The sequence below is a fragment of the Vipera berus genome (assembly GCF_964194415.1).
Source record: "Vipera berus genome assembly, chromosome: 5".
In the NCBI taxonomy this organism is placed as follows: domain Eukaryota; kingdom Metazoa; phylum Chordata; class Lepidosauria; order Squamata; family Viperidae; genus Vipera; species Vipera berus.
In genome coordinates, this window is record NC_138207.1 from 100,744,569 (window position 1) to 100,772,068 (window position 27,500).

Consider the following 27,500-nt stretch of genomic DNA (forward strand, 5'->3'; position numbering starts at 1 on the left):
AAAATGGCAGAAGGGAAGTTGGGAGGGGAGGAGAGGACCATCTTCTCCCACGGGGGTGTCCACAGGTTGACAGGAAAAGCTGCCAGGCCTCCCCCGAGGCCACCTTCTCCCTTCCTGGCCTCTCTGGCCAAAGACTCGGCCTCACGTGGCTGCCTTCCTCCGTTGAGGAAGAGCCAAAGTCCGGCTGATGATGGGTTTGACCTGGCCCTGGCCGGCCTTCCGTCCACCTCTGGAGCTCAGCCCAGGGCAGGGTATAGGCAGGCACCAGGGGCCTCTCCCCAAGGTCCCCCGAACCCTCGGGGTGGATGGGCACCTTTCCATTTGGCAAACCGAGAGGACTGTTGTGATTCAGGGTCAGCCTGTGGGTTCGGCAGTTGGGTCGGACGACTCAGAGGAGGAGGAGGCGGGTGTTGAAGACCTTGCTGAGGGGGTTGAAGATCTTGCTGATGAGAGCTCTCAGCCAGGCCCCTCCCACTTGGTCACCACGGAGACCCAGCTGTGTGAGCCTGACTGCGTGGATGAAGATGACCCACAGCTGGCCCTGTTCAAGGACGCCCGACGCAGGAGGCAGTCAATTAGGAGTAAACAGAGGAAGGCAATGGGGCTCCTTGGAAGGAGGCAGAGAGAAGCCACGCCCTGAACTCTATATAAGGGGAATGTGTGGGAGGGCTGGTTTGCTGAAGGCAACCGCTTGGATAGTTCCTGTTTCTTAAAGCTCCTGTTTCTTGGTTTGTCTTGTTCCGTTTGTTTTTGTTGCAATAAATTTGGCAGGCGTAATTCCAGCCTCTTGCCTTCTTGTAAAAGGGGTTGTCCCTGCCTTTTCTGCAGGGCCGGTAGCAGGCTGGTACAGAACAAGGACTACTAGGGATCCCATGGCTTACCGCAGTTCATTTAGTGATGGTTCAAAGTTACAACGGCACTGACATAAGGGACAGTTTTCACACTTGCCACCCCCGCAGCACCCCTGCGGTCATACGATCAAAATTTGGACGCTTAGCCATTGACTCATGTTTCTGAGGGTTGCACAGTGTCCCTGGGTCATGTGATCCCTTTCGGTGACCTTCCGACAAGCAGGATATCACCCACCCACCCCAATAATGCCGCCGTGACAGCACAGCCACAGTACAAAAAAAGTGGACAATGCACACCAAGTTTACTTCCAACCGTGTTTCATCTTGGAAGAACTGAGATCAGACCTGGATGGAAAGAAGATACCCGTAGGTATCGTCCGCTTTCCCTGCTGCAGCCGGGCCCTCGTGGTGGCCTTCACTGTGCATCTTACTGGGTGTGTATGCTCAAAGCAAGCTTTATGCATGTCATTTATTTACAAAACCTACATGGCCCCTGTTCTGTACCAGCCTGCTACCGGCCCTGCAGAAAAGGCAGGGACAACCCCTTTTACAAGAAGGCAAGAGGCTGGAATTACGCCTGCCAAATTTATTGCCACAAAAACAAACAAGACACGAACCAAGAAACAGGAGCTTTAAGAAACAGGAACTATCCAAGCAGTTGCCTTCAGCAAACCAGCCCTCCCACACATTCCCCTTTTAAACAGTTCAGGGCGTGGCTTCTCTCTGCCTCCTTCCGAGAAGCCCCATTGCCTTCCTCTGTTTACTCCTAATTGACTGCCTCCTGCGTCGGGCGTCCTTGAACAGGGCCAGCTGTGGGTCATCTTCATCCACGCTGTCAGGCTCACACAGCTGGGTCTCCGTGGTGACCAAGTGGGAGGGGCCTGGCTGAGGGCTCTCATCAGCAAGCTCTCCAACCCCCTCAGCAAGCTCTTCAACACCCCCCTCCTCCTCTGAGTCGTCCGACCCAACTGCCGAACCCACAGGCTGACCCTGAATCACAACAGCCCCGTCTCACAATGGCTCAGAACAAGCCATTAAAAAAACATGGTGAGAAACAGACGTCCAGAAGTTGCTTTGGGATTTTGAAAAATTGCTGGTAATTCTTTCAAAGCAGTCAGGAAGACTCACGGATCCATCTTGTGTTTAAGGATGAATCTTTTAAATCATTGTTTATGTAAGGGGGTCGCAGCTTAAACTCAGAGCCCTTCATTGTTTATTTTTTAATTAAAGGCTTTGGGGGAGGATTCGCATTACGAACATCTCCTTCCTTGTCAAACATATAGTTAATGACACAAAAGAGCAAGTCTCTAATCTTGCCCCTCCCCTCCTGTGACCCCCACCCCTGCCCTGGCCGCTCGAGTCCTTCCTTGAGGTCATTGGCACATATTGACCTCTTTACAGCAGTCGGATTCCCATCGCTGGGTGAGCTTGTTGCAGAACAATAGAAGCAGAGAAAACAGGGAATTAAAGATGCTGGTGACACAGAGAGTGTGGATAGCCAGGTGTGAACAGCACAAAGTGGGGGGGGGGGAATGTTCTATGCATCTTCCATCCTGTGAGGATTCTAAAAGGGGTCATTTGTCTTTTTAACACAATAAATGAGAGATACAGTATCTGTGTTTTTCCCCAAAAAAATAAGACTGGGTCTTATATTAATTTTTCCTCCAAAAGACACATTAGGGCTTATTTCCGGGGAAATACGGTACTAAATGCATCAGTCTGGCTGATGATCTTAACTGGGGCTTATTTTGGGGGCTGGGCTTATATTACAAGCATCCTGAACATGCTAGGATTATTTTCTGGTTGTGTATAATTTTTGGCGAAACACGGTAGTCTGGTGTAGAGAAAGCAGGAGACCAAGCAGAGATGGGACAGCCATTCGTCCGGGATGGCCTTGGGCAGTGAGGTGGGCTAGGTTGCTAGAAGACCTCCAGGGGGCCTTCTAGCCCTATGACCGTCTCTTCAAAAGAACCTAGAGGCATTGTTTTCCTTAAAGAATCTTTTATTTGAGAAACAAAGTATCGGCACTACATAGTTGAAGCCAAAAACTGAATTCCCCTCCCCTGGATACAGAGTAACAAAGTACAATTCCCTCCTCCAATTAACAGTCATAAATCATGTTCCCCAATTAACTTGAAGCGCGGGCTTTCTCCCCATCTCTCCTGCCCGCCAAATTTCTATCAACTCTGGGTCCAGTGACCTTGGGTTCCCACGGCTGAGTTATTATTGTTATGACTAGCTGGACTTTCATCCACATTCCCCCTCCCAGCATCAACGAACTCTAAAAGCGATAGAAAAAATATGGCTATAGGTATATGTCGGCTCTCGGCTCCAAAGTTCTCCACAGAGAACTGCTACTGTACAAAAAGATACATGTATAATAGATAGTTGGCAAACTTTTAAAATGAGAGCTTCTGACCTTCAAAAAGCTTGTGTCTTTATAGTCACTTGAGAAACTGAACAGAACTGGATCCACAGGAGTGTGTATCTTTCCATAATATTTTGTTTCATACCAAAGCTGTAACAGCTCGGTCTCAACAACATTTGGCAAAATTGTGTCCGGTGCTTCCCGACTTCGCTTCTATCAGACGGCCTCCATTTGAAATTCTGGTTGGGAATTTCACGTGGAAGCAAAAGTGCCATTTCTGGGATGAACCAGAGATTTTGCAGAGATTTAATGTGAAGTCTATGGAGCCATCAGAAACATTTTGCGGTGTGATGGTTGCAGTTGTGATTTATTCCACTTGGGCCACATATTCTCTACGTTTTGTTGCAGCTCTTTTCAGATTGGGGAAAGAAGCTTCCTCTCCTGGTGAACTTAGTAGGGTTTCATTTTGAACACGGAGCTTCAGAGCCCAGAAGCAGTCGGCAGAGCTGGGTAGGGGGTGTCACCTTCTCTGCTCCCCTCCTGATCAGAGGGATGAGCGTTCCTGTAGCGCTTTAAAAACCCTTGTTGGCCAAGGGAATGGAGAGAAATGTTATAAAAGCTGGAGATGACCCCCAAACCAGGATGGGGAGCTAATAGGAAGCAGACAACGCTGAGCATCATCTCGATAGATGAGAATTGGTGCCCCCCCAATCAAAACCAGCCCTCCTGCCTGAGCTGTCCTGTCAGCATGTCGATTGCGTCACTCACTGAGCACACCACCCGATGCGGCCACTTGACATGTCCGGCTGGCAGGCTCGCCTGGAGAAAGCCACGATGCCTCCCTCCCTCGCTGACGATCCCAATGAGAAATCTCCAGGCCTCGCAGCTGACAGTTACGCCAAGCCCTGGACTGAAGCATCAGGGCCTGGTGACCCCGAGTCGAAAAGGCTCAGTTCAGGGGTTCACCTGGCTTGTTCTGGGGAGCAGCAGAAGGGGAGGGGGCAGAGGATCCCCCGACTCCTGCTTCTTCCCGGGGATCGGAATTAGATTTGCTTCATTCAAATCTGTTCAGGGTGCAGGCCTACACCACAGGGCAGTCTTGGTTGCCCAAATCTGAGGGCTGGTTGGCCCACATTGGCAAAACCTGGGCAGTTGGGAAGCATCAGCATCAGCAACACCCTCTGGGGAAGCTCTGGGGTCTCCCTCGTGTGTGTCCCCCCCTGTGAAGGCTGCCCAAATGAAATTCAGAAGAAAAGAAAGCTAAATTCTACCTCCAGGCTGTCCACTGTCCTTTGTTCTACAAAGGTCTCCACTGAGCTCTTGTTTTCATTAGCAGAAATAAAATAAAATGTGCCCTCCACAATACAATCCACGCCATCCAACAGTTAAGGAACGGATGGCCAACTTGGAGGTGTCATCTCCCTCTTGGCCAATATTAAAAAAAATATTTCTCACATTTTAAAGAGCATCTTTTCCAAAAAGAGAAGCAGAAGAGCAATGGTTGTGAAGCAGTCCGGTTGCTACTGATGCATACAATCAAAGGACATGAGTTGGCCTTGAACAAGAGAGCTAGCATGTGACCCGTGCCATGAGTTTGAGTCCTTTGAAGCACCAGCAATGCGTGGATGGGGCCTCCGCAGGCTTCTGGGGCCTGATGATCCCGTCTCCTGATAGTCCACCCCAGGTTTCCCTCTGGAGTTGCGGGAACCCCATCGCTGGAGCTTTTCAAGAAAAGATTACCCAGGACGGTACACATCGTTCTTGACGTACGACCGCAATTGAGCCCAAAGCTTCTGTGGCCAAGCAAGGCAGTCAGTGAGTGAGTTTTGCCAAACTTTACCATGTTTTTGCCACGTTTGTTCAGTGAATCACGGCAATTGCTCAGCGAATCACACAGCCATTTGAGTGACTCTGGCTTCCTCCATTGACCTTGTGAAGCAGCTTTCACAAGAGATCGATGGGACGTTAAGGTGCTTCCAAGTAAAATAGGCAGAATGCAGAAATGCAGTCATTATGAAGCTTTATTCATCGACAGGTTATATAAAAAGAGCTATATGGCATGGAAGCATCCATGCTTGTATGATAGAGAATGCATGCAAGTGAGAAGATAGAAAAGAGAAGCAGAACAAAGAAGCAGCCCCTGGGCAGAGGTATTTATGGGGGGTCTCGGCCCCTCCCTAGCCATAAAACTCTCTCGCCAATGGGGCTGCTGCAGGGGAGCAAAGAAGCCTCTTTGCTCCATCTGATGACCTATTTGGGGAACTGCCATGGGCTGGCACAAAACATGTAACAGACTTTGCTTATTGGAAGTTTATTGGAAGGCAGCAAACGGTGACCACGTGTGACCCCCGGACAGGGCAATCATCATAAATGCATGCCAGTTGCCAAGCACTGGGATTTTGATCATGTGACCATGGGAACGCTGCAACGGTCGTGTGAAAATTGGTCCATTTTTTCAGTGCTGTTGTAACTTCCAATGGTTACTGAATGGTTGTTAAGTTGAAGACTGTCTCTAAGGTCTCCTGCCTTGGACAATGGGCTGATCAGAAGACCACCCATGGTCCCCTCAGGTCGTGTGATTCCATATATGTTCTTAGTAAACTTTGAGTCCTGGTGACTTTGTGGGTGAGTCCAACATTTCTTGACAACAGTGACCGGATGCTGCCTTCTTCTGGGGTGACCCCCCCCCCAGTTTCCTAGCTTAGTATGAAGGTTTGGGATTTCCTAGATGGACCGAGTTCACGTACTAACCAGGTCCAATTTGTTTTTCAAGATCAGCCAAAGTATGCTAGGTCCACAACCTGCTGTGAACAATTAATTGCTATTAATAAAAAGTGAATTAATTTTTTTTGTGTGTGGGATTGATGCACAGGTCCAGCAAAATTTAGACTGCCATCATCGTCATCAAAAACATCATCGTTAAAAAGGCATGCGGTGCCTTCTTCTGGGGTGACCCCCCCCCAGTTTCCTAGCTTAGTATGAAGGTTTGGGATTTCCTAGATGGACCGAGTTCAAGTACTAACCAGGTCCAATTTGTTTTTCAAGATCAGCCAAAGTATGCTAGGTCCACAACCTGCTGTGAACAATTAATTGCTATTAATAAAAAGTGAATTAATTTTTTTTTGTGTGTGGGATTGATGCACAGGTCCAGCAAAATTTAGACTGCCATCATCGTCATCAAAAACATCATCGTTAAAAAGGCGTGCGGTGTTATTGATCTTCCTCTTGGCAGTAAAAACTACAAGCAAAGGTGGGGTCAGCGGTGGCAAAAGGGCCTCATCAGAAGTTCCAAGATCTCCAAGCAGAAGGAAAGAAAAGATGTTCCCCCAACTCTCGTCCGTCTCCTTCCCCACAACCCCAAAACCCGAACCACCGTTTCTGTGCTGATCAGAGCAGCAGCGAAAGATCCTGATCTGAATTGCTGAAGGGCAGGAAAGAGGATTTAATCTCACTTTTCCCAGCAGGACTCTTACGGGCAAAACTGACGTTTTCATGAAGGCAAGTAAAATCGGCTGTTTCTGTAGCTGCCATAGCCAAGTTTGACATTTTCTTGATCTCCTCCCCTTTCCTGGAGGCCTTCTCTCCACCGACTGCTCTTAAGGTTACCAGGGATCTTTTCAAGTGGATTACTGCCAGGTGGTGGTGGTGGTGGGGGGGGAGAGCACAGGGACTGATGTGAAGAGGCAGGATGGGAAGGAAACTGTACCTTGATTCCACTCTGTGGTCCTGATCAAGGATGATCCGGGATCTTCTTCCTTGCATGTGACAGTCCCAGTACAACTGCAGCTTCTTAAACCAGGACTCTCCAAACTTGGCAACTTTAGAACTTGTGGACTTCAACTCCCAGAATTCCCTGGCTGGGGAATTCTGGGAGTTGAAGTCCACAAGCCTTAAAGTTTGGAGACCCCGTCCTAAAGGACAGTTTGGTGGGCTGTCAAAAGCAGGATCCTGTGGTGGAAAAGAGTTGCAAAGTCAATAATTCCCAACCGTTTGTTCCCTTGCACGGCGGCTTCAGTGCGCAGGGATGTTTTACGGGTGGTTGCATCCGTGATGCTTCATGCTGCCTATCAGGTAGACAACCCGGAAAGAACTTGGAGGGACCAGAAATCCAATTGCAAAGATTGTGTGCGTGGGGTAGGTGCTCCTACCCAGGGTTGACTGCTTTTATTGTGAGTAAAATCGTGCTGGCTGGGAGTCATGGGAAATGCATTCCCAATGGATCTAGACAGCTCCATTTGGGAAGGCTACTTGAGACTGAAGAGGACTAGACGAGAAGGGGCTGCCACTTAAAAAGCCCTGCTTAGCCCCATTAAGGATTGTCACGTGAACCTTTGATTCTCGGCTGCTTCAGAATGGAAGGCAACGTCTTAGGACGGCTTAAGATGCAGGAACAAAGTTATATTTTAAGAGAAACGTCTACAGTCGTTTCACAACGAACCCATCGCCTGAACAGGACTTTCCCGGGAAGGAGCTCTTCAGAGGAACAGGACGCCTGCCGGCTGGGACGTTCTTCTGGATTGCTTGTGGGCAGTTGGAGGTTGGATCTGATGGCTGTGAAGGGCAAATGGATACCACCACCACAGGGCTGAGAGGAGAAGGAGAAGGTGCACTGGAGCAGCTGATACTCCTTGATGAACAGACCCGATCCGACTCTTCTCCTTCCTGACAGGGTGAAAGGACAGGCTCTCCCCCACCTTCCCCACTGTCTCAGGAGCCGTGCTCTTCTTCATCCTGGACTGGAGGCTCAGGATATCTGTCGGTGATCCTTGAATGTTCATTATTTTTTTATTAGTTCTAGAAAAAGCAAGCTCTCTGCTATTGCTTTTCCATAGACTGTTGGGGAGTGGGCGGTTTGGTCTTCCTGGAAATTAAGAAGACTAGAAGACAGAAAGAGTTATTATTTATTTCTATCCTACCTTTACTGCTTTTACAGAGAACTCAAGGTGACAAACACACACAATGTTCCTTCCTGCTCCTACTTCCCCCATAAGGGTAACGCTGAGAGGTGGGTTGGACTGAGAGAGAGCGACTGGCCCAAAGTCGCCCAACTGGTTTTCACAGCTAAAGTGGTGAGACCTGAACTGGTGCCTTAACTGCTAGACCAAACCGGGTCTCAGAATCACAGAATAAGAGAGTTGGAAGGGACCTTGGAGGTCTTCTAGTCCAGCCCACTGCTCAAGCAGGAGACCCTATGCCAAGGGTCTTCAAACTCGGCCCTTTTATGACTCATGGACTTCAATTCCCAGAATTCCTCAGCCAGTGTGCCTGACTGAGGAATTTTGGGAGTTGAAGTCCATGAGTCATAAAAGGGCCGAGTTTGAAGACCCCTGCCCTATGCCATTCCAGACAAATGGCTGTCCAGTCTCTTCTTTTTTTTTTAATTTTATTGAAAAGTTTTAAAATACAGTTTTCCCTTAAGAAACCCCCCCTTCCCCCTCCCTGCTCCCCCCTACCTCCCCCCAACCTCCCTCCCTCCCCCCCTCCCTCCACCCTCCCCCACCCCCCCCGACTTCCCAGAGCTAAATACAAGGTATATACATATAAAAAGGCAACCATAGACAACCATATACTAACAACTATAAGTTCTAAAATCCATCACTCTCTAACTTATATAGGATAAGACACACCTTAACAATATTAAATATATATATAAAAAACTAGAATAAAAAAAAGAAAAAAAAACGAAAGAAGACTTATTCGAATGCTACATAAAACTTCTTAACCCTATACTTGTTCTGGATAAACTCAATCCATTTTCTCCATTCCATAATATAGCGTTCTTGCGAATGATCTTTCAAATAAGCCGAGATCTTCGCCATCTCTGCCAGGTCGGAAACCTTTAAAGTCCACTCTTCTATGGTCGGCAGTTCCTCTTTCTTCCAATATTGGCCTATCAAAAGTCTTGCCGCCGTAATTAAGTTCAACATCAGCTTAGTGTCCACAACTGTAGCGTCTGCAATTATTCCCAACAAAAAAAGTTGCGGACAAAACTTTATCCTCTGTTTAAAAATCTTCTGCATATTCCACCAGACTTTTATCCAAAAAGCCTTAACCTTCTTACATGTCCACCATATGTGGAAATACGTTGCATCTTCATCACCACACCTCCAACACTTAGGCTGATAATTCGGATACATACTTGCAAGCTTTTTAGGATCTAGATGCCATCTATAAAACATTTTGTAAAAGTTCTCTCTTAAATTTTGAGCTTGAGTAAATTTTACGTTCCTCACCCAAATCTTTTCCCACATGTCCATTGTAATAACTTCCTGGATATTTTGGGCCCATTTTATCATACAATCCTTAACAAGCTCTGTTTCCGAGTCAATCTCTATCAATGCAAGATATATCCGTTTAATATGTGCTGACCCCTGATTTCTAATCTGCTTTATCAAATTTCCATCAGTCATTGTAAATCCATTTTTCTGGTCTTCTTTCCACCTGGCCTGTAATTGAATATATTGAAACCAAGATTGAACAACCTTCTCTTCTCGCAAGAGGCTATATGATTTCAAACACCAAACATTCCTTTCCAGGCTTAAAATTTCCTTGTACGTAGTCACATCATGTTTGAAACCAGCATGTATATTTTCTATTGCGTGTTTTGGAATTGCCCACAATGGTATCTTGCTGCTTAGCTTATGTCTATACTTCTTCCAGACTCTCAGCAATGCCTGTCTTAAAATATGCATCCTAAACACAGTATCTACCTTCTTATCATACAACAAATATGCATGCCAGCCAAACAACAAATCATGGCCCTCAAGATTTAATAACCTCAATTGCATCAAATTAATCCAATCACTTATTCCTACTAATGCAGCAGCTTCATAATATAATTTAAGATTAGGCAATTTAAGGCCACCTCTCTCACGAGTATCCTGCATAATCTTAAGTTTAACTCGTGGCTTTTTCCCTGCCCACACAAATTTATTGATACCTCGCTGCCATTCCTCCAGATTAGAATCTTTCTTAAGAATCGGTATCATTTGAAACAAAAATAAAAATTTGGGCAGGACATTCATTTTCACTGCTGCAATCCGTCCCAGCAAAGACAATTGCAATTTTTGCCAACTCTCCAATTCCTTTTGAATTTTCCCCCATAGTTTTTCATAATTATTTTTATATAGCTTTGTATTAGAGGGCGACAAAATCACCCCCAGATATTTAACCCTTTTAACAATCTCAAATCCAGTTAATCCTTCTAAGAGAGCCTTCTGTGAAACTGTCATATTTCTGGCCAAAATTTTAGTTTTCTGTGTATTTACTTTAAATCCAGAAACCTTCCCATATTGTGTTATTATCTCCATCAGGTCCACAACAGAGTTCTCTGGCTGGGTCACTGTAACAACCAGATCATCTGCAAATGCTCTCAATCTATAGTCCTGATCCCCAACTTGTATCCCTTTAATTTTTTCCGAGTTCCGAATCTTAACCAATAGTATCTCTAATGTTAACACAAATAACAAGGGCGATAACGGACACCCTTGCCTTGTACCCTTCTCAATATTACATGCTACTGTCAGGCTATTGTTAACTATGATTCGGGCAGTTTGTTTTTGATATAATGCCCTAATCGGCTGTAAAAATTTTTCCCCAAAATCCATTTTATCTAAAACTTTCAACAAAAATTGCCAATTCAATTGATCAAAGGCCTTTTCAGCATCTAAAAAAATTAGCGCTGCAGAGATCTGGTTGTGCCTTTCCAAAAACTCTAACACATCAACTATATGTCTCACATTATTTTTCATTTGCCTGCCACTAATAAACCCCGTTTGATCCCCATGAATCACCTGTTGCAGAACCCTCATCAGTCTATTAGCCAAAACCTTAGCAAATATCTTATAATCTGTATTTAAAAGCGATATCGGTCTGTAATTTTTAACTAAAGTAGCATCCTGGTCTTCCTTCGGAATCAAAGAGATAAAAGCTGTTCTCCAAGACGGAGGCACCTTTCCCCCCCTCTGGATTGTCTGAAACAGTTCCTTTAACGGTTTTATCATCTCTAATTGTAAGTTTTTATAATAGGCCGCAGTCAAGCCATCCGTGCCTGGTGCTTTATCCACCTTCAGTTCCTTAATAGCTATAAAAATTTCTTCTTCTGTAATCAGTTGATTAATCCCCTCTTTTTGTACTTGCGTAAGAACCGGGATGCTAGCCTTCTCCAAATACTTATCAATATCTTTTGCATTAGTGTCCTCTTTAGTATATAATTTCGAATAAAAATCCACAAAGGCATCCTTAATAAGATTCTGTTGATACACAACCCTTCCTTTATACTCAATCTTATCTATATTAGATGCCCTTTGTTTTTTCCTCAGTCTATAAGCTAACCATCTGCCTGGTTTATTAGCATTGCAGAAAGTATTATGCCTAGCAAACCGCAGATTGGTCGCCACTTGATCAGCCATTAATTTATCAAATTGTCCTCTTAACAGTCTAATAGCCTCCTTGATCTTCACATCCTCTGGGTTCAAAATCAAAGCCTTTTCTTTTTCCTTTATTTCATTCTCCAGTTCTTTCCTTCTAGTTTCCACTGCACGTCTATGTCTATTATTCATATATATCAACACTCCTCTCATATAGGCCTTGCTAGCATCCCAAACCATATCCATAGAGGTACCCTTATTCATATTAATCTCAAAAAAATCCTTCATCCGCTGTTTGCATTCTTCCACATTTCTCTGATTTCTAAACAAATTCTCATTTACGCGCCATGAGCGCCTATCTCCTTTTTCCTTATCAATCTCCAACCACACTGGACTGTGATCAGAGATAATTCTTGCGCAGATCTTCACCTTTTTAGTTCTCAAAAGAAAATCATTAGTCAACAAAATAAAGTCAATCCTCGAAAAAGATTGGTGTCTATCAGAATAAAAAGTATAATCCTTCTCCTGCAGATGTCTCTCACGCCAAATATCTCGCAATTCCAGGTCATCCTTCATTTCAAAAAAAGATTTAGGCAGTCTAGCGTGACTTGGAATGCGCTTAAAGGCTCCAGCCTTATCCAACTGTACATCCATAACTCCATTCCAGTCCCCCATAAAAATAAAGGATTTATAATCCAACTGGGTAAGCTTTGTATGAAGTAAACTAAAAAAGTCAGCTTGTTGTTGATTTGGTGCATATAATCCAACTAAAAGCGTCTTTTTACCTGCTAACAACAGCTCGATCATAACATATCTTCCATGCTTATCTGCTTCGATTAGATCCGCTGTTAAGGCACTTTTAACATAAACAACCACTCCATTTTTCTTATTCTCTGCAGAAGCAACAAATTGCGTACCCAGCCTCGAGTTCAATAAGTACTTTTGATCCAAAACTCTAATATGCGTTTCTTGCAGGCATATAACATCTATCTTAAATTGTTTTAAATATTGAAAAACTTTCTTCCTCTTCTGCGGTGAGTTTAGTCCATTAACATTCCAGGTTAGAAATTTAGTTGCCATGTATATCCTCGAAAAGCTCTTGGACCACAGCTTTGATAGGACTAGCTTCCTTAGGCCGTGCTCCTCCCACAGCTTGGCTATGAATGCGTTGTGAAGAATCTGAAGACTTTTGCTGATCTTGTTCTTTTATTTTCTTTGCTCGTTTTAAAGCAGCACGTGTCACTCTTTGCTCTCTAGGATCATCCAAAGAAATTGTAGCTTGATCTCCTCCAGCACCATTTTCCTCTGTTTCCTCCTCTTGTTGTTCTTCTTCTCCAGATCCCTTTCCAGCTTCCAGAAGCGTTAATGGGGTTGCTTTTAAGACATTATTGTAGAAATCACGCGCTTGTTTCACAGTAATCAGCCTGTACCTTTTACCTTCATACATCACCATCAGCCCATCTGGAATCTCCCATCTGAACCTTATATCTCTTTGCTTAAGCTCTTGCACAAGAAATGTATAGTCCTTTCTTCCCCTTAAAATCCTTGGAGGAATTTCTTTTAAAACCAAGACTTCTTGTTCAGCAATCACGACCTTAGCATCATAGGCAGCTTGTATAACTTGATCTCTAATTTCTCTTTTTGCAAAATAAACCACCACATCTCTAGGCAATTTTCTCTGTCTAGCAATCCATGAATTCACCCGAAACACTTTGTCCATAGCTGCTCTTATTTCAGATGCTGGCTGGTTCAATACCCCTTCGAGAGCCTCAGAGATCAGCTGCTTTAAATCTTCTTTAACATTCTCTTTTAAACCTCTGATTCTGACAGCAAACTGCATCTGGTAATATTGGGTAAGGCTTAACTCCCTTTCCAATTTGCCTCTTACATTTTCATTCTCCCGTGCTTTTACTTCTAATATAGCATTCCTTTGAGCCAAATCATCCATTTTTTCATCTAAATCTTCCACACATTCCGCCACTTTATGCACTGAAGTCAAAATGTCTACCCTCATCACGCTATACTTCTGTTCCATCCTCTCTTCCATTCTTTCCTCGAATTTCTCCAATTTCTCCTCCATCTGTGCAAATTTATCAGCAATTGATTGATTAATTGATTCCAAAAGTACCTGGGCATGTTTATCCAGAGCATCTCGCAAATCCTTCGATGTCAGCACTTCAGGAGGGTGCAACGCCTGTAGTGATGATTGTTGCACCGGCGAGGATCCTCCACTCCGGAGAGTTTTAGAGGGAGGTTTAGCCGCCATCTTTTAATCCTCAATTATGACGCACTTTCAATTAAAGTTTAAAAAGTCCAACAAGTTCGAGAGTATAGTAAAATAATCCTCTTCACCTTTTTCCTCTTGTACCGCTCTGCCTGCTCCTTTAAATCATAGTCCTTTCTTCAGGCAGGGATGGTTCGCAGACGCCTGGCTCTGCTCCAAGAAGTTCGGAGCAGAGACGACGGCCAGCTGGGAGCAACCCAGGCTTCGGGGGATTTCGATCGTTCAGCCGCCCAAGCTCCAAGCTCAGGCGGCCTCGGAGAACTCTACCCCTACCTGGGGCCTCACCCCCTCCTCTTCTCCCGAGGAGGGGGCTTCAATTTCGCCCGAACAGCCGATCGGCGCTGTTTCGGGCGAAAAAACAAACAGCTGAGCCGCGGGCAGCCAGGGGAGGCTGTCTTCGGCGCCGCGCCGCCACCGGAAGTCTCCTGCTGTCCAGTCTCTTCTTGAAAGCCTCCAGTGATGGGAGCACCTACAACGTCTGAAGGCAACTTCTGTTCCACTGCTTGATTGTCCTCACTGCTAGGAACTTTCTCCTTAGTTCTAGGCTGGATCTCTGCTTGATAAGTTTCTTGTGTAGCATCCTTGTAGGATGTCTGAAACCCTCGGCTCTCCAGCAACAGAAGAAGCCAACTCTGAGGTCCAACAGGGACTGTCACTAGGCCAGGGATGGCGAACCTTTTAGAGACCGAGTGCCCGAACCGCAATCCAAAGCCCACTTATTTATCGCAAAGTGCCAGGGCCGCATCGGCATTGTGGTGCCCTCAGGGGAAGGGCGGGGAGGCACCTCTGAGTGCCGCCTCTGGCACGCAAAACCCGGGGGCGCAAAAATGGGCCACTGTGCTGCAAGGTGCAAAAATGGCCACCGCCGCGCCGCACCACGCAAGAACAGAGCAGGGCTATTAAGCATCACGCAGGCACTAGCCCCGCTCCGCTTGCTGCGCTGACGTGCTTGCGGCCCCATGCGTGCATCCGTGAATGTAAAGTGCTTCCCCATCCCTTTTCTTACAGTCCACCAATCGACAATGGTTGGTGACCGCTGCTCTACTACTCCAGCTTACTAGTCGGCCGCTTCGCCTCCTTTGCGCTGGGCGGGGCTCCTGCTCTGGGCAGCGGTGGCGGCCCGAAGGACCTTTCTGCTGGCGACGGTGGCGTGTGTGCCAGCAGAGAGGACTCTGAGTGCCGCCTCTGGCATGCCCTCCATAGGTTCGCCACCACTGCACCAGACGCAAGAGGCTCTGGCGGAGGAGAAGCGAAGGAGCAGTTCCTCCCTTGGCCAGCCTAGACCTCCGTTGTTTCCAGAGGGCATCTCCTGGGACCTGGAATCCCACCACGAATAAGCAGATGGCTTTCTTGAAGTGGAAGGCTGCTGAAGGGATTAGTGGCTGTTGGCATTGGGGGGGCGGGGTGGGAATCTATCCCAAAGAGGTCAGGAACCATGGTTACAGAAGTCTGGGGGGGGGCTGCGAAAGGGAGATTTTCAGAGGTAGCCCTTCTGAAACACCCACAAATTCATGGCACAAGTGTCCCCTGATGCTGCCTTTATCTTTTGGCAGAAATTACATGGTTTGTTTGCACATCACCATCATTATTTTTTTTTAGTGGCTGGGACAATGCCAGGAGAGCACATAGCAGGGTTTTCACAAAACCTAAGCCACTTTATGACGGGTGGACTTCAACTCCCAAAGTCTGGGAGCTGCAAGTCCACCCATCCTAAAGCGGCCCAGGTTAAGAAGAAACCACTCGCCAAGAAATCACGAGGGACCAGCAAACACCAGGAGATTTATTTTATTTTAATTCCATTTATATCCCGCCCTTCTCCGAAGACTCAGGGCGGCTTACAAGCTTAGCAGTAGCCTTCATTCTATGTATATTTTATTTTATTTATTTTAATTCCATTTATATCCTGCCCTTCTCCGAAGACTCAGGGCGGCTTACAAGCTTAGCAGTAGCCTTCCTTCTATGCATATGCCTGCAAGTCCCCCCATCCTAAAGCGGCCCAGGTTAAGAAGAAACCACTCGCCCAGAAATCACGAGGGACCAGCAAACCCCGGGAGATGCCATCAAGAGAAAGCCCACACCCCAAGCGGCATTATGACAAAGTCAGCTTCATTGCCCCCCAACAATCTGGGTCCTCATTTCCCACCCACCCACCCCCTTTTTTTTGTTTTTTTTTTTTGCAAAGAAGCCCGAAAGCGCCTCTTGCTCGCCCACCCGCGGGTTTGCTGGGTCTTGGGAAAGGCAGCCTCGGGAGAGAAGCCGGGGAACCTCAGCCGGGCATCCTCCGGACGCTCGGCCGGGCGGGCACGGGGGTCGCCTGGGCAGCCGCTCCGCCGCTCCCCCCTTCCCTTCCTCCTCCGGCTGCTGCTCGGCCGTGCCAGGGAGCGCCCGGCCAGCCCGACCCGGAGCTCCGTCCTCCGCCGCCGCCGCCGCCGCCCGCGCCTTGAACCCGGCTGGTGGGCTCGGCGGAGCAGCCCCTCGCCGCCGCCCCCTCTCCTTCTCCCTCTGCCCCCCCCCCCTCCCCGAGCCGCTCCGTCTCCCGCTTGCCAATCGCAGATCCAAAAGGAGCCGGAGCGGGGAGGGAGGGACCTCGCCTGGCAGCGCCCAGGCAGATTAAGCCGGCAAGGAGCTCCCCCGACCGACCGACCGACGGCCGGCTGGCAGCTCCGTTCCGGACGCCCGACGGCCCGACAAGGTTTGCTGGGCTGGGGAGGCGGGAGGGGTCGCCGCCGCGGGCCGGAGAGAGAGAGAGAAGACCCCCCCCCACGTCCAGCCGCGGGGCTCCTCCGGCCGGACTGGACGCCACCCACGCGTGGGGAGGGCGGGGGTGTCCTTTCCCATTGTGTGCGGCGGCGGCGGCGGGGACGCGCCTGGAGCGGATCGGCCGCTGGGACCGGTTGCAAGAGCCGCTGCCGGGACCCCTCCACCGAGGGGCTGCCAGGCTGGCCGGGGCTCCGGGCACCGCGGCAGGCAGGGAGGGATGGAGGCAGCCGGGCACTTGCCTTCCTGCAGCCGGCCGGGCTGGGGGGACGCGGAGACTGCGATGCCCCTCGAAGCCCCGGCTTCCCTCCGCCCGGGGGTCTCGGGCGAGGTTGCAGGCGGGACGCGGGTGTTCCCGTGCACGTGTGGACAGCCCGGCGGGCGTTGCGTGTCGGGGCTTGCACGGGATCGAGGGGAGGGGCCGTCGTCTGGGCTTCCGCCTGCAGGCGCACGTGTAGAGGCCTCGAGGGCGCGGCCGGGAAAGGCTGGCCCGGTTCGGCCCGGTCGGGGTAGGTCAGCGCGGCGTTGCCTTTCCTTCCCTTCCTCTCCGGCCGTCCCGGGAGACGCTTCCTCGCCAAGGGGTAGGCGAGCTCGGCTCTTTTAGGACTCGTGGACTTCCACTCCCAGAATTCCTGAGCCAGCATGCCTGACTGAGGAATTCTGGGAGTTGAAGTCCTCAAGTTATAAAAGGGCCAAGTTTGAAGACCCCCTGGCCTAGGCCAGGGGTAGGCGAGCTCGGCTCTTTTAGGACTCGTGGACTTCCACTCCCAGAATTCCTGAGCCAGCATGCCTGACTGAGGAATTCTGGGAGTTGAAGTCCTCAAGTTATAAAAGGGCCAAGTTTGAAGACCCCCCTGGCCTAGGCCAGGGGTAGGCAAGCTCGGCTCTTTTAGGACTCGTGGACTTCAACTCCCAGAATTCCTGAGCCAGCATGCCTGACTGAGGAATTCTGGGAGTTGAAGTCCTCAAGTTATAAAAGGGCCAAGTTTGAAGACCCCCCTGGCCTAGGCCAGGGGTAGGCAAGCTCGGCTCTTTTAGGACTCGTGGACTTCCACTCCCAGAATTCCTGAGCCAGCTTGGGCTGGCTCAGGAATTCTGGGAGTTGAAGTCCACGAGTCCTAAAAGAGCCGAGCTTGCCTACCCCGGCTCCTCGCCGATCTCGCCCGACCGGACGGGGTGTGAAACTCAGAGACTTCGGGGGCCCGCTTATTAGTGTGTGTCGCGCGCCCGCCTCCGCGCTCGCGAACAAACTTCCTCGGCGGGAGGGCGAGGAAAGGGGAGAGAGAGAGAGAGAGAGAGAGAGAGAGAGAGAGAGAGAGGGTGGGGTTTAGTGCTCGATTGACACTTCGGGAGCCTATCCGGAGGCGAAGCCCGTCCCTTCCCCTTTCTATTGTTGTCCAGATGTAATCGCCGGCCAATGAGGGTCGACGACGGTGACGCTGGGCTGTCACCGGCTTTGCCAGGAGAGGGTGGGGGAGGAGCGTAATGGACGTCTCCCGCCCTCCTATAGTCTGGCTCCCGGGATGCGTGCGGAAGAACGGGAGTGGCTGGCGGCGAAGGGACGGACGGGTCGCTTGGCCTATCGCTGTGGCTTGCCTAATTGAGAGGCGGGGATGAAAGCGCCCGGATTGGGCATTCTTCCAATGTGGCGTCCAAAGAGGGAGAAAGAAAATGGCGGCGTTGGCTGCCGAGGTGGGCTGGGTACCGGCGCCTTTGCTGCTGCTTCTGTCGGAGGGGAATGAGCCTCGAGCGCCTCCCGCCGTCGAAGCCTCCCTTGCTCCGGGCAGCGTGGCTCTTCCGTCATCTGCGGTGCCGGGTGTGGCGCTGCATTTGGCAGTTTCTTTTGGTGGACTTCAACTCCCAGAATTTCCCAGGCAGATTGGCTAGCTGGGGAATTCTGGGAGTTGAAGTCCACCCGCCTTAGAGGTGTCAAAGTTGCCTGGGTTTACTGTAATTTTAATCCTTTTAAAAAAGAGATTGGACAACCATTTATTTATTTATTTATTTATTTATTTATTTATTTATTTATTTATTTATTTATTTATTTATTTATTTATTTATTTATTTATTTATTTATTTTTTGATTTATATACCGCCCTTCTCCCGAAGGACTCAGGGCGGTGTACAGGGCAATAAAAATAAGAATACAGGATACAAGATTTAAAGTTAAAGTTTGTCTGAAATGGTCTAGGGCAGGGGTAGGCAACCTCGGCTCTTTTATGACTCGTGGACTTCAACTCCCATAATTCCTGAGTAAGCTTTGGCTGACTCAGGAATTATGGGAGTTGAAGTCCACGAGTCATAAAAGAGCCGAGGTTGCCTACCCCTGGTCTAGGGTTTCCTGCCTAAGCAGGGGGTTGGACTAGAAGACCTCCAAGGTCCCTTCCAACTCCTATTCTATTCTATTCTATTCTATCCTAAAAGCCAAAAATTGGAAGAGCCCTCCTGGCCGCAATATAAGTGGATTACCATTGACCTCTTCCACAATTTTATTTTATTTTTTTTTAATATTTTTTTTGCAACCTTGTAGGCCAGGCTATATACATGAATTGGCATTTCGTGGCGACCTCCTAGCTGAAGGCTTGCCTGGTCTGTGCCAGCGTAGCTTTTCTAGGTGGGCAAAAATGCTGAGTTGCTCTTCCTCAAAAGAAGCTGACTCCTGTTATCCCCTCCAGGTCTTTTCTTGGCCGCCATACGGAAGAGGTTCGTTTCTGTGATCTCCTGGTGGTCTCCTGCCCGAGGTCTAAATCTTTAGCCTTTCTAGCATAAGCAAAGTTTGCCTTGGTGCAATTGCTGGATTAATAAAAATCCAAAATAGAAGGTTTGAGCCTCGGGTCTTCTGGCTCCAAGGAGGCGTCTCCTCCCACCTAGGAGCGCTTGAACCATCTGCGAAATGAGTGCAAAGTGGGCAATCAGATGCCCTCTGAAAAAAAAGTCAAAAATTAAAACCAAGATAGCCTTCAAGTTGAGGCCCACTCTTGAGTTCATGAATATGTTCCCCTCTTTCTAGCTTGTTTTCTCATCCATTAAATATGAGCAGAAAATATTGGGATCCTTCCACTGGCATCTCTGCCTGTCTAGAGACTCTTCTGGAACTGAACTGCAACTTAGGATTTTGGAGCACTTACAGATAGTTCTCATTTGGTGACTGCTTCCTGTGGTGACCATTCAAAGTTATAAAAGTGATGAAAAAGGAATTTTGCGTGCAATCCTTGCCTTTATGACCTTCGCAGGTCTATAAAGCAAGGGAAAGCTGGAGTAAATTTAAGCACAGTTGACTTAGCGACTGCTTTGCTTAATGACTAAGGTGATACTCCCATTTTTGTTTGCTAAATGAGGACTATCTGTATTTTGTTGGAGCTGAAAGCTCCCCCCAGCCTTTCAGTGCATTGCTGAGGACTGTGAAAACTATAGGATAAGCTTTTTGTGGCTTTAAGAGTTCTCCTTCATATTGTTTTCAATCCAGTCAGTTGTGATTTATTCATAGACCAGACTTAAGCAAACGGTGGTTTACTCATCGTGACAGAATAAGCTAAGCCCATCTCATATTTATTTGTTAATCAAATTTATATAACTGACGTATCTCACGAGAAGCGAATCTGTTCAGTGTATAAGAATACAACAATATTGTGAAAGCCACAGCTTTGTGGCTTGCGTTTTAGCGTGTTCTGTGATTTAGCATAATGCATCAGTTCTGCTGGTGTGGTTTAGGTGACAACTTGAGATTAAGCAAACAGTGGTTTATATGTGAATCTAGCCCAGTGAGATAGAAGAGTCCAGGATCGGCTGTTGGAAATGTGAATTAATGTTGTAGTCACCTGGTGGTGAAATGGGTGGTAAATAAATTTAATTATTAATAATAAAATAATTTAATTGGGAAACTTTTCACTGGAAGTGGTATACAAGTGGTACTAAAGTGTCAAAATACTTGCAATTTATTAGTTGAAGCTATCGCTACTGTATGTGCAGCAGATCATTGGCAAACGTTTTTCCTCTTTGAGATGTAAAGAAATACTTTGTTATAGTTTGGGGGCAAGGTTAAAACAACACACCACTGATCTAACAAGAATCTGCTGTATGTTTCCTTTTATTAGGTGCATAAGGAGGTGGAATGCAAAATTTTATTTTTAAAAAAAACCTGGAGTGTATTATTTTAAACAAAAACTATTACTACAGTGGGTATCGGTGCAAATGATGGTTATGATTTTTCCCTACAGTAATATGAAATAATCGATGCCAGTGAAAGAAGTGTGGGAGTGGATGGTGCGTATCTAATGCAGTCCTTATTTTTTGTCGGACGATGAAGTCATGCAAAGAAGAGAGAAAGTGGATAGGAAGAACTTCTTACTGCACCCTCGGAAAAGTAATTATTTCTTTTCACAGCACATGTTAAATTACAGAATGTTCTACTATAAGTTGAATGATTTATAGAGCATTAAAAGGTGATTTAATAAATTAACGGAGGACATAATCGTATTATCCATATTATCTCCAGAAGAGAAATGCTACACCCCTTGATTTCTCTTGCTGGAGAATCCTGGTGGAGCACGACATGGCTCCTACGTCCCCTGAACAGGCCCAGGCCCTGGGGAACAGACTGCCCGGCTCTACGAAGCCTTTTGGAGCCCGATGGCGCTGGGCTTTTTTTTTTTCTTAGAGAAGGATGTTCCTGCTCCAACTTTTCACCAACCGTCTCAGAAGATTTCTTCAGTAAAGATTTGAGCCACACCTTGCAGCCTAAGGAAGCTTGGCGTGAGAAGGATTCAGTCAGGTGTCCATATTGAAATGCAGCTTATCTTTTGTGGTAGTGATAGTCCTCAACTTACAGCCATTTGTTTAATGACTGTTCAAAGTTACAACGGCGCTGAAAAAAGCCAGACAATGGTTGCAGCATCCCCGGGGTCACGTGATTATTCACCTGTTTGACATCTGGTTCATATTTATGATGGTTGCAACCTTCAATCTCTCTCTCTCTCTCTCTCTCTCTCTCTCTCTCTCTCTCTCTCTCTCGTTTCTCTGCATTTGAAGCAGTACTATGACATAAGTGATGAAGAGATTAGTAATTATTGTATTAATCATCCACAACCTTTAGGCAAGGAGATTTTGCTTTTGGAGGGAGCTGGTGACATGGAGAAGTCTAGTATGTTCCAGCCTCGTGACATCTCCGTGCCCAGTAAGGCTGGAGAGGCAGAGTGCTTAGGACATGATGGGAATCAATAAATTACTAGATTTGGGGATGTTGAGAAAGTGGTACTTTTCTGTATCCAATTACTGTGTGCCTTGTTTCACTTTGGGGTTTGAAAGGTGGCAGACATAACATTGGCTGATATTCTGTCTTCTGAAAGACTCGAACTGTCACCTAATAAGAATTTTGGAGTTTAATTCTAAAAAGCACTTAACAACACACACACACACACACACACACACACACACACAGAGTCCAACCAGCGCTTCTAAATGTTAGTTAATAACTAAGGCATTGGTCAGCAGAGGTGTAGCTTTTTAAATAAAATGGCATATATTTACCTTCTTAAATGATGAGAATGAAATTAACTTGCTTTCTAAACATCTTCTTTAGAATTTATGAAGACCGGGAGAGATTTGGACTGACCAGAGAGAAAAGCCATCCGGGCGTAGAGATGGGTTCCATCTGGCGTAAGAAAATGACCCCTTTTCCCTACTACGTTGGCTGATGGAAGGTTTGCTTAGAAGGTTGTGCCTGATGTTCCTCGCAGTCTTTGCATCTAAGGGGTGATGGCTTCTCGAGATGGTGATTCCGGAAGGTAAAACTCGCTGCGTTGTGAACACGCAGGAGAAGGATCGCTGACAGGAAGAGAAAGGAACTCTATGGGTAACTCCTGTGGGTGGAAGCTTATTGGTCAGCCATGGTAAAACTCGCCAATCCACTTTACACCGAGTGGATTCTTGAAGCCATACACAAAGTCAAAAGGCAGAAGCAGAGGCCCTCGGAAGAGAGGATCTGCCATGCCGTTTGCGGATCCCACGGCTTGGATAAGAAGACCGTTTCCGAACAGCTGGAGCTGAGCGTCCAGGATGGCTCCGTTCTCAAAGTTACCAACAAAGGCCTCGCATCCTACAAGGACCCAGATAACCCTGGGCGTTTCTCATCTCTTAAGCTGGACGAGATTCCCAAACCCTCCAAAGGATCTAAGGGAGCCTGTGGCGAGCTTCGAAACGTGGATTGGAATAAACTTCTGCGGAGAGCCATCGAAGGGCTTCAGGATCCAAATGGATCTTCCCTCAGAAACATAGAGAAGTACCTGAGAAGTCAACATGACCTGGCGGGGATCTTCAACAACCCCGTCTTTCAGCGGAGATTGCGCCTGGGGGCCAAACGTGCCGTCAATAGTGGGAGATTATTGAAAGACGGACCTCAGTACAGGCTGAGCCAAGGCAGCTGGGAAAGCCAAAGGGCCTACAAATACAGCTCCTTTCCTGCCTCTCTGCCGCCCGTCAGCCTCCTGCCTCACGAAAAGGACCAGGTGAGCCTTCCAGACTGAATCAACACAGCTATTGGGGTGCTTGCTTTGTTTTCTTGTTCAGTACTTGTTGTTGTTGTTAGTTGCGAAGTCGTGTCCGACCCATCGCGACCCTATGGACAACGTTCCTCCAGGCTTTCCTGTCCTACCATCTTCTGGAGTCCATTTAAGCTCACGCCTCCTGCTTCAGTGACTCCATCCAGCCACCTCATTCTCTGTCGTCCCCTTCCTCTCTTGCCCTCGATCTTTCCCAGCATGAGGCTCTTCTCCAGTGAGTCCTTCCTTCTCATTAGGTGGCCAAAGTATTTCAGTTTCCACTTCAGCATCTGGCCTTCTAAAGAGCAGTCAGGGTTGATCTCCTCTAGGACTGACCGGTTTGATCGCCTTGCAGTCCAAGGGACTCGCAGGAGTCTTCTCCAGCACCAGAGTTCAAAGGTCTCAATTCTTTGGCGCTCAGCCTTTCTTATGGTCCAACTTTCACAGCCATACATTGCAACTGGGAAGACCATAGCCTTGACTATACGCACTTTTGTTGACAGGGTGATGTCTCTGCTTTTTAGTGTGCTGTCTAGATTTGCCATGGCTTTCCTCCCAAGGAGCAAGCGTCTTTTAATTTCTTGGCTACAGTCCCCATCTGCAGTGTTCAGTACTTAGCTGCGTATAAAGAAAATTTTAAATACAACATTTAAGGAGTTTTTCAAGCGTCTAGTCAGTTCCAAGGTATATTAAAATCTCATGTTCTTGGACAGCTTAGAAATATTTTAATGTTTTTTTCTCCTTTTCCAAAACAAAAGACATGGATTTGAGGATTCCCCATCCAACCCAATGAAACCGAAAGAGAGTCACTACTGGGAAGCCTATAAGTGCAAAAAGAATTGGCTGATTATGTGGCACCACTTCTGCTTGCACAGTTCAGATCTGGTGGACTGAGCGATGGGGCCTCAGATTCAGGCTGGGAAGATCTGTTCTTTTTTTTTAATGTATTTTAAATTGGGATTACTGGTATTGAGAAACCTAAGAATAAATAATACATTTTTCCTCTTTCAAAATGTTGAGGGATATATGATCAATTGGTCTACCTCTTTCTAGATCACCTCTTTCTGTTTCCTGCAGTATGAAGCTTGTTTCCAGCTGTGGACTTTAATGGGATTCTGACTCTCTTTATTATCAGTCAAATTTGCCATTTTTGTTTGCTGTGGATAAGTATGCGCCGGAGTAAAGCAGCGGTGCATGAAGACGTGCTTAATGGAAATTATTATTGGGCCTCTCCGTGGATTTTTGTGTGGGTTGCCAGGGGTTGCCATTGATGGAATGGTGGCTTTCTTCTTGCGTTTCTTGGCAGGATGTATGATTCATTAACTGAAACCTGCCCTCGCCATCTGATTGCCTCACTCCTGCAGGGTGGGTGCATTGCCCCCCCCCGATCTAATCCTTCGGCATCCTTGCCCGACACGGTATAGTTCGCAACCCACGCCAAAATACGGGTCGTCTCCAAATTTGGGGGTTTCTGCCACAAACGTGGACTTGTGAGCACCACGTTTAGTTATTCGTGCTAGGGGTCCAGTCACAAGGTTTTTAATTTGTTCAGCAAGTGTAATTTTACATAGTTTGATTATTCTAAGTACGTTCCCAAATGCAGATTAATAGTGAGCAGATAGGATGAAAATGGATGGTGTTCATCCCCAGCCTGCTGTGCCGGCAGGCTTCTGAAAAGGGAACAGGGAGCGTTAGGGATGTAAGGATATTCATTCATTTATTGAAGCAGTAATGCTTAAATTAATAAAAAGAGAGAGGGAGAAAGTCAGTGTTGCATTCGCACTTCTGATGCTGACTGCTTGGGAACTTCATCCGAGAGTGAAATTTCATGGCTCAAAATCCTTCTGGCTTACTGCCTGCTTCTCTCCCCAAGATCGAAGGATGGTCCTGGCTCCTTCCATCTTCAGAACGTCTGCAAGAGCTTGGGCCAAACTAGCATTTGGATTCATTGGTTAGCCACGAGAGTTTGTGCGCATTGACTGGTGGTGCCCGCAAACTCTGAATGAGATCTGGGATCGCTTTGCCTTCTGAAGTGCTCCTTATAAGGTCCTGAACACACTTTAGCGGATTCCTTAATATCACCGCTTATTTACTGTAGCTTTGTCTTTTTAAATGATAAATATTTTCACTTTCTATTTTCATTTTTCATGGAATAATCTGTTATTCTAACCTATAAAAATAGAATTCCAGTAGTTCCCAAGTGTCGGGTTTGATACATACACGCTCAATGTCAGGAAACAAATATTTTCAGATTTCATTCGAAGCCAACACTAGTAGTGTTACAAACATTTAGCTGAAAAGTGTATTTGGTTATTTGGTGTAGCTCCAGGATCCAGTGCTTTTTAAGGGAACCGGACCAACTTCCTAAGGGATAAATAAAATCAAATTTATTTTAAAAGGGGAAAAATAAAGTCATAAGTCACTTTTTTCAGCGTTGTAACTTCAGTGGTCACTAAACGAATGCATGTAAGTCAAGGACTCTCAGTAGTCAAAGAGTAAATTTCAACTGACCGTAGTAAAACATTTCTTTTAAAGAAACTTACAAAAAAGGATCTGCTGTTACCCCAGGCGGTGCAAAATATGAACTTAACTTTGCAAAAAAAGAGAAAACGCTGCAAGGCATCAGAGCCGGATTCAAATAAGAACAGGTCACAAAGATTATAAATGAAACCAGCACCTTCATGCTCAGCCTGGGTGAAAATTAAAATGTTGCCCAGCTTCAAAGTGTGCAGAGAGACCAGGGCTTCCCAGCCTCCCCAGCTTTTGAGATGTATGTGCTTCAGTTCCCAGAATTCCCCAGCCAATGTGCCTGTTCTTTTCCTGATTCTAGATAAGAATCTCAAAAAAGCTATACAGGCAATCCTCCACTTACAACCATCCATTTAATGACCGCTCAGAGCACTGAAAAAATGACTATATATCTCTATACACACACACACACACGTGCGCGTGTGTGTGTATGTGTGTGTGTGTATATATCTATATATATATATATATATATATATATAGATATATATGTTTCAAATGTTAACTATTTAGATTACCTTGCTAGGCCCCAAACATGGGGCAAATCTTTATTTCCTGTTTTCAGCCTATCTTGAAGGCTATCAAACAGGCAGTAGTCACACCGGACAATTCATATATTTGTGTAAATTACTAACAAAGAATTAAAGGGAAACTGAGATGCATTTCTGACTCCTTAGTCGTCCTCAGTCAGCTATACCCTTCTGAGATTCGAACCTGGGCTGATTGCATACAAATAACATTGCCTTGTATGCAATCAGCCCAGGTTCGAATCTCAGAAGGGTATAGCTGACTGAGGACGACTAAGGAGTCAGAAATGCATCTCAGTTTCCCTTTAATTCTTTGTTAGTAATTTACACAAATAGATATATATATATATACAAATTATTCAAATTGCTAATAAAGAATTTGGGAGGCTGAGATGATCATTTCGAACTCTTTATGTTCTCATCAGTCAGTCATACCCTTTATCTGAGATTCGAACCTGGGCTGATTAGATATTAGGCAGTTGTTTTAACTTCCTGAGCCACAGGTTCTTTCTCTCTTTTTTATTAGCTAGAAGGCAAGGCAAATGTGTGTTAAGTATTTGTCAAGGCTTTTTGAATGCACCTTGCTAATTAACTCTTTCATTCCTGTTTTGGCCTGGCTCAAGGCTTATCCACAGGATATAGTCAACTTATGACAGCTCATTATTTGTGCAAATTATTCAAATTGCTAATAAAGAATTTGGGAGGCTGAGATGATCATTTCGAACTCTTTATGTTCTCATCAGTCAGTCATATGTGTGTGTGTGTGTGTGTGTGTAGTTGCCATAGTTGCACTCCCTAACCACAATACTACAATACTACACAAATAATCCTAAAATACAATTAAAAACCAAAGATCTGGAAGAAAGACATTCTTGAAAAACAGCGAAAAATATTCTAACCCAAACCCTGTGGAAAGATCTACACTGGAGGTCCCCAGGGACCGGTTCCGTGGGGAGAGGTTTTTCCGCGGACCGGAGGGTGCGTGGTTTTGTGTGCTGCCTGCATCCCGCGGATGGGGCTTGGCTTGTTTGTGCGACCCGGTTGCTGGCGTGCCACGGAGCGGTCCACACAACCGGGGATTGGGGACCCCTGAACTACACTGTCAGGGTCTTTCGAATCCAGCCCAGCTGATAGACTTTTGGAGGGGCGGGGCTGGTGTCATTTGTTCCATAAATTTTTCATTCAGAGAATCGGTATCCTGGTTTCATATTTATTAACTTCAGTTTTTCTTCCCGGTGGGGTTCATCCATTATCTCTCTTCTCCTATCTCTTGCTCTTATTT

The 27,500-nt window shown here is 46.7% G+C and overlaps 3 protein-coding genes across 3 annotated transcripts in view; 1 reads left to right on the forward strand and 2 right to left on the reverse strand.

Moving 5' to 3' along the window:
• Window positions 1–27,500, reverse strand: part of COMTD1 (catechol-O-methyltransferase domain containing 1) — a 581,650-nt gene that overhangs the window by 346,097 nt on the left and 208,053 nt on the right. The window lies entirely within an intron of this gene.
• Window positions 1–27,500, reverse strand: part of DUSP29 (dual specificity phosphatase 29) — a 280,314-nt gene that overhangs the window by 173,242 nt on the left and 79,572 nt on the right. The window lies entirely within an intron of this gene.
• KAT6B (lysine acetyltransferase 6B) overlaps window positions 20,870–27,500 on the forward strand; it is a 68,002-nt gene continuing 61,371 nt past the window's right edge. Inside the window, exons 1-2 of the mRNA XM_081329715.1 lie at window positions 20,870–20,992; window positions 22,208–23,132. Of these exons, the coding sequence (XP_081185841.1) occupies window positions 22,515–23,132 (618 nt within the window). The 5' untranslated portion in view covers window positions 20,870–20,992; window positions 22,208–22,514. The remainder of the gene's footprint in view (window positions 20,993–22,207; window positions 23,133–27,500) is intronic.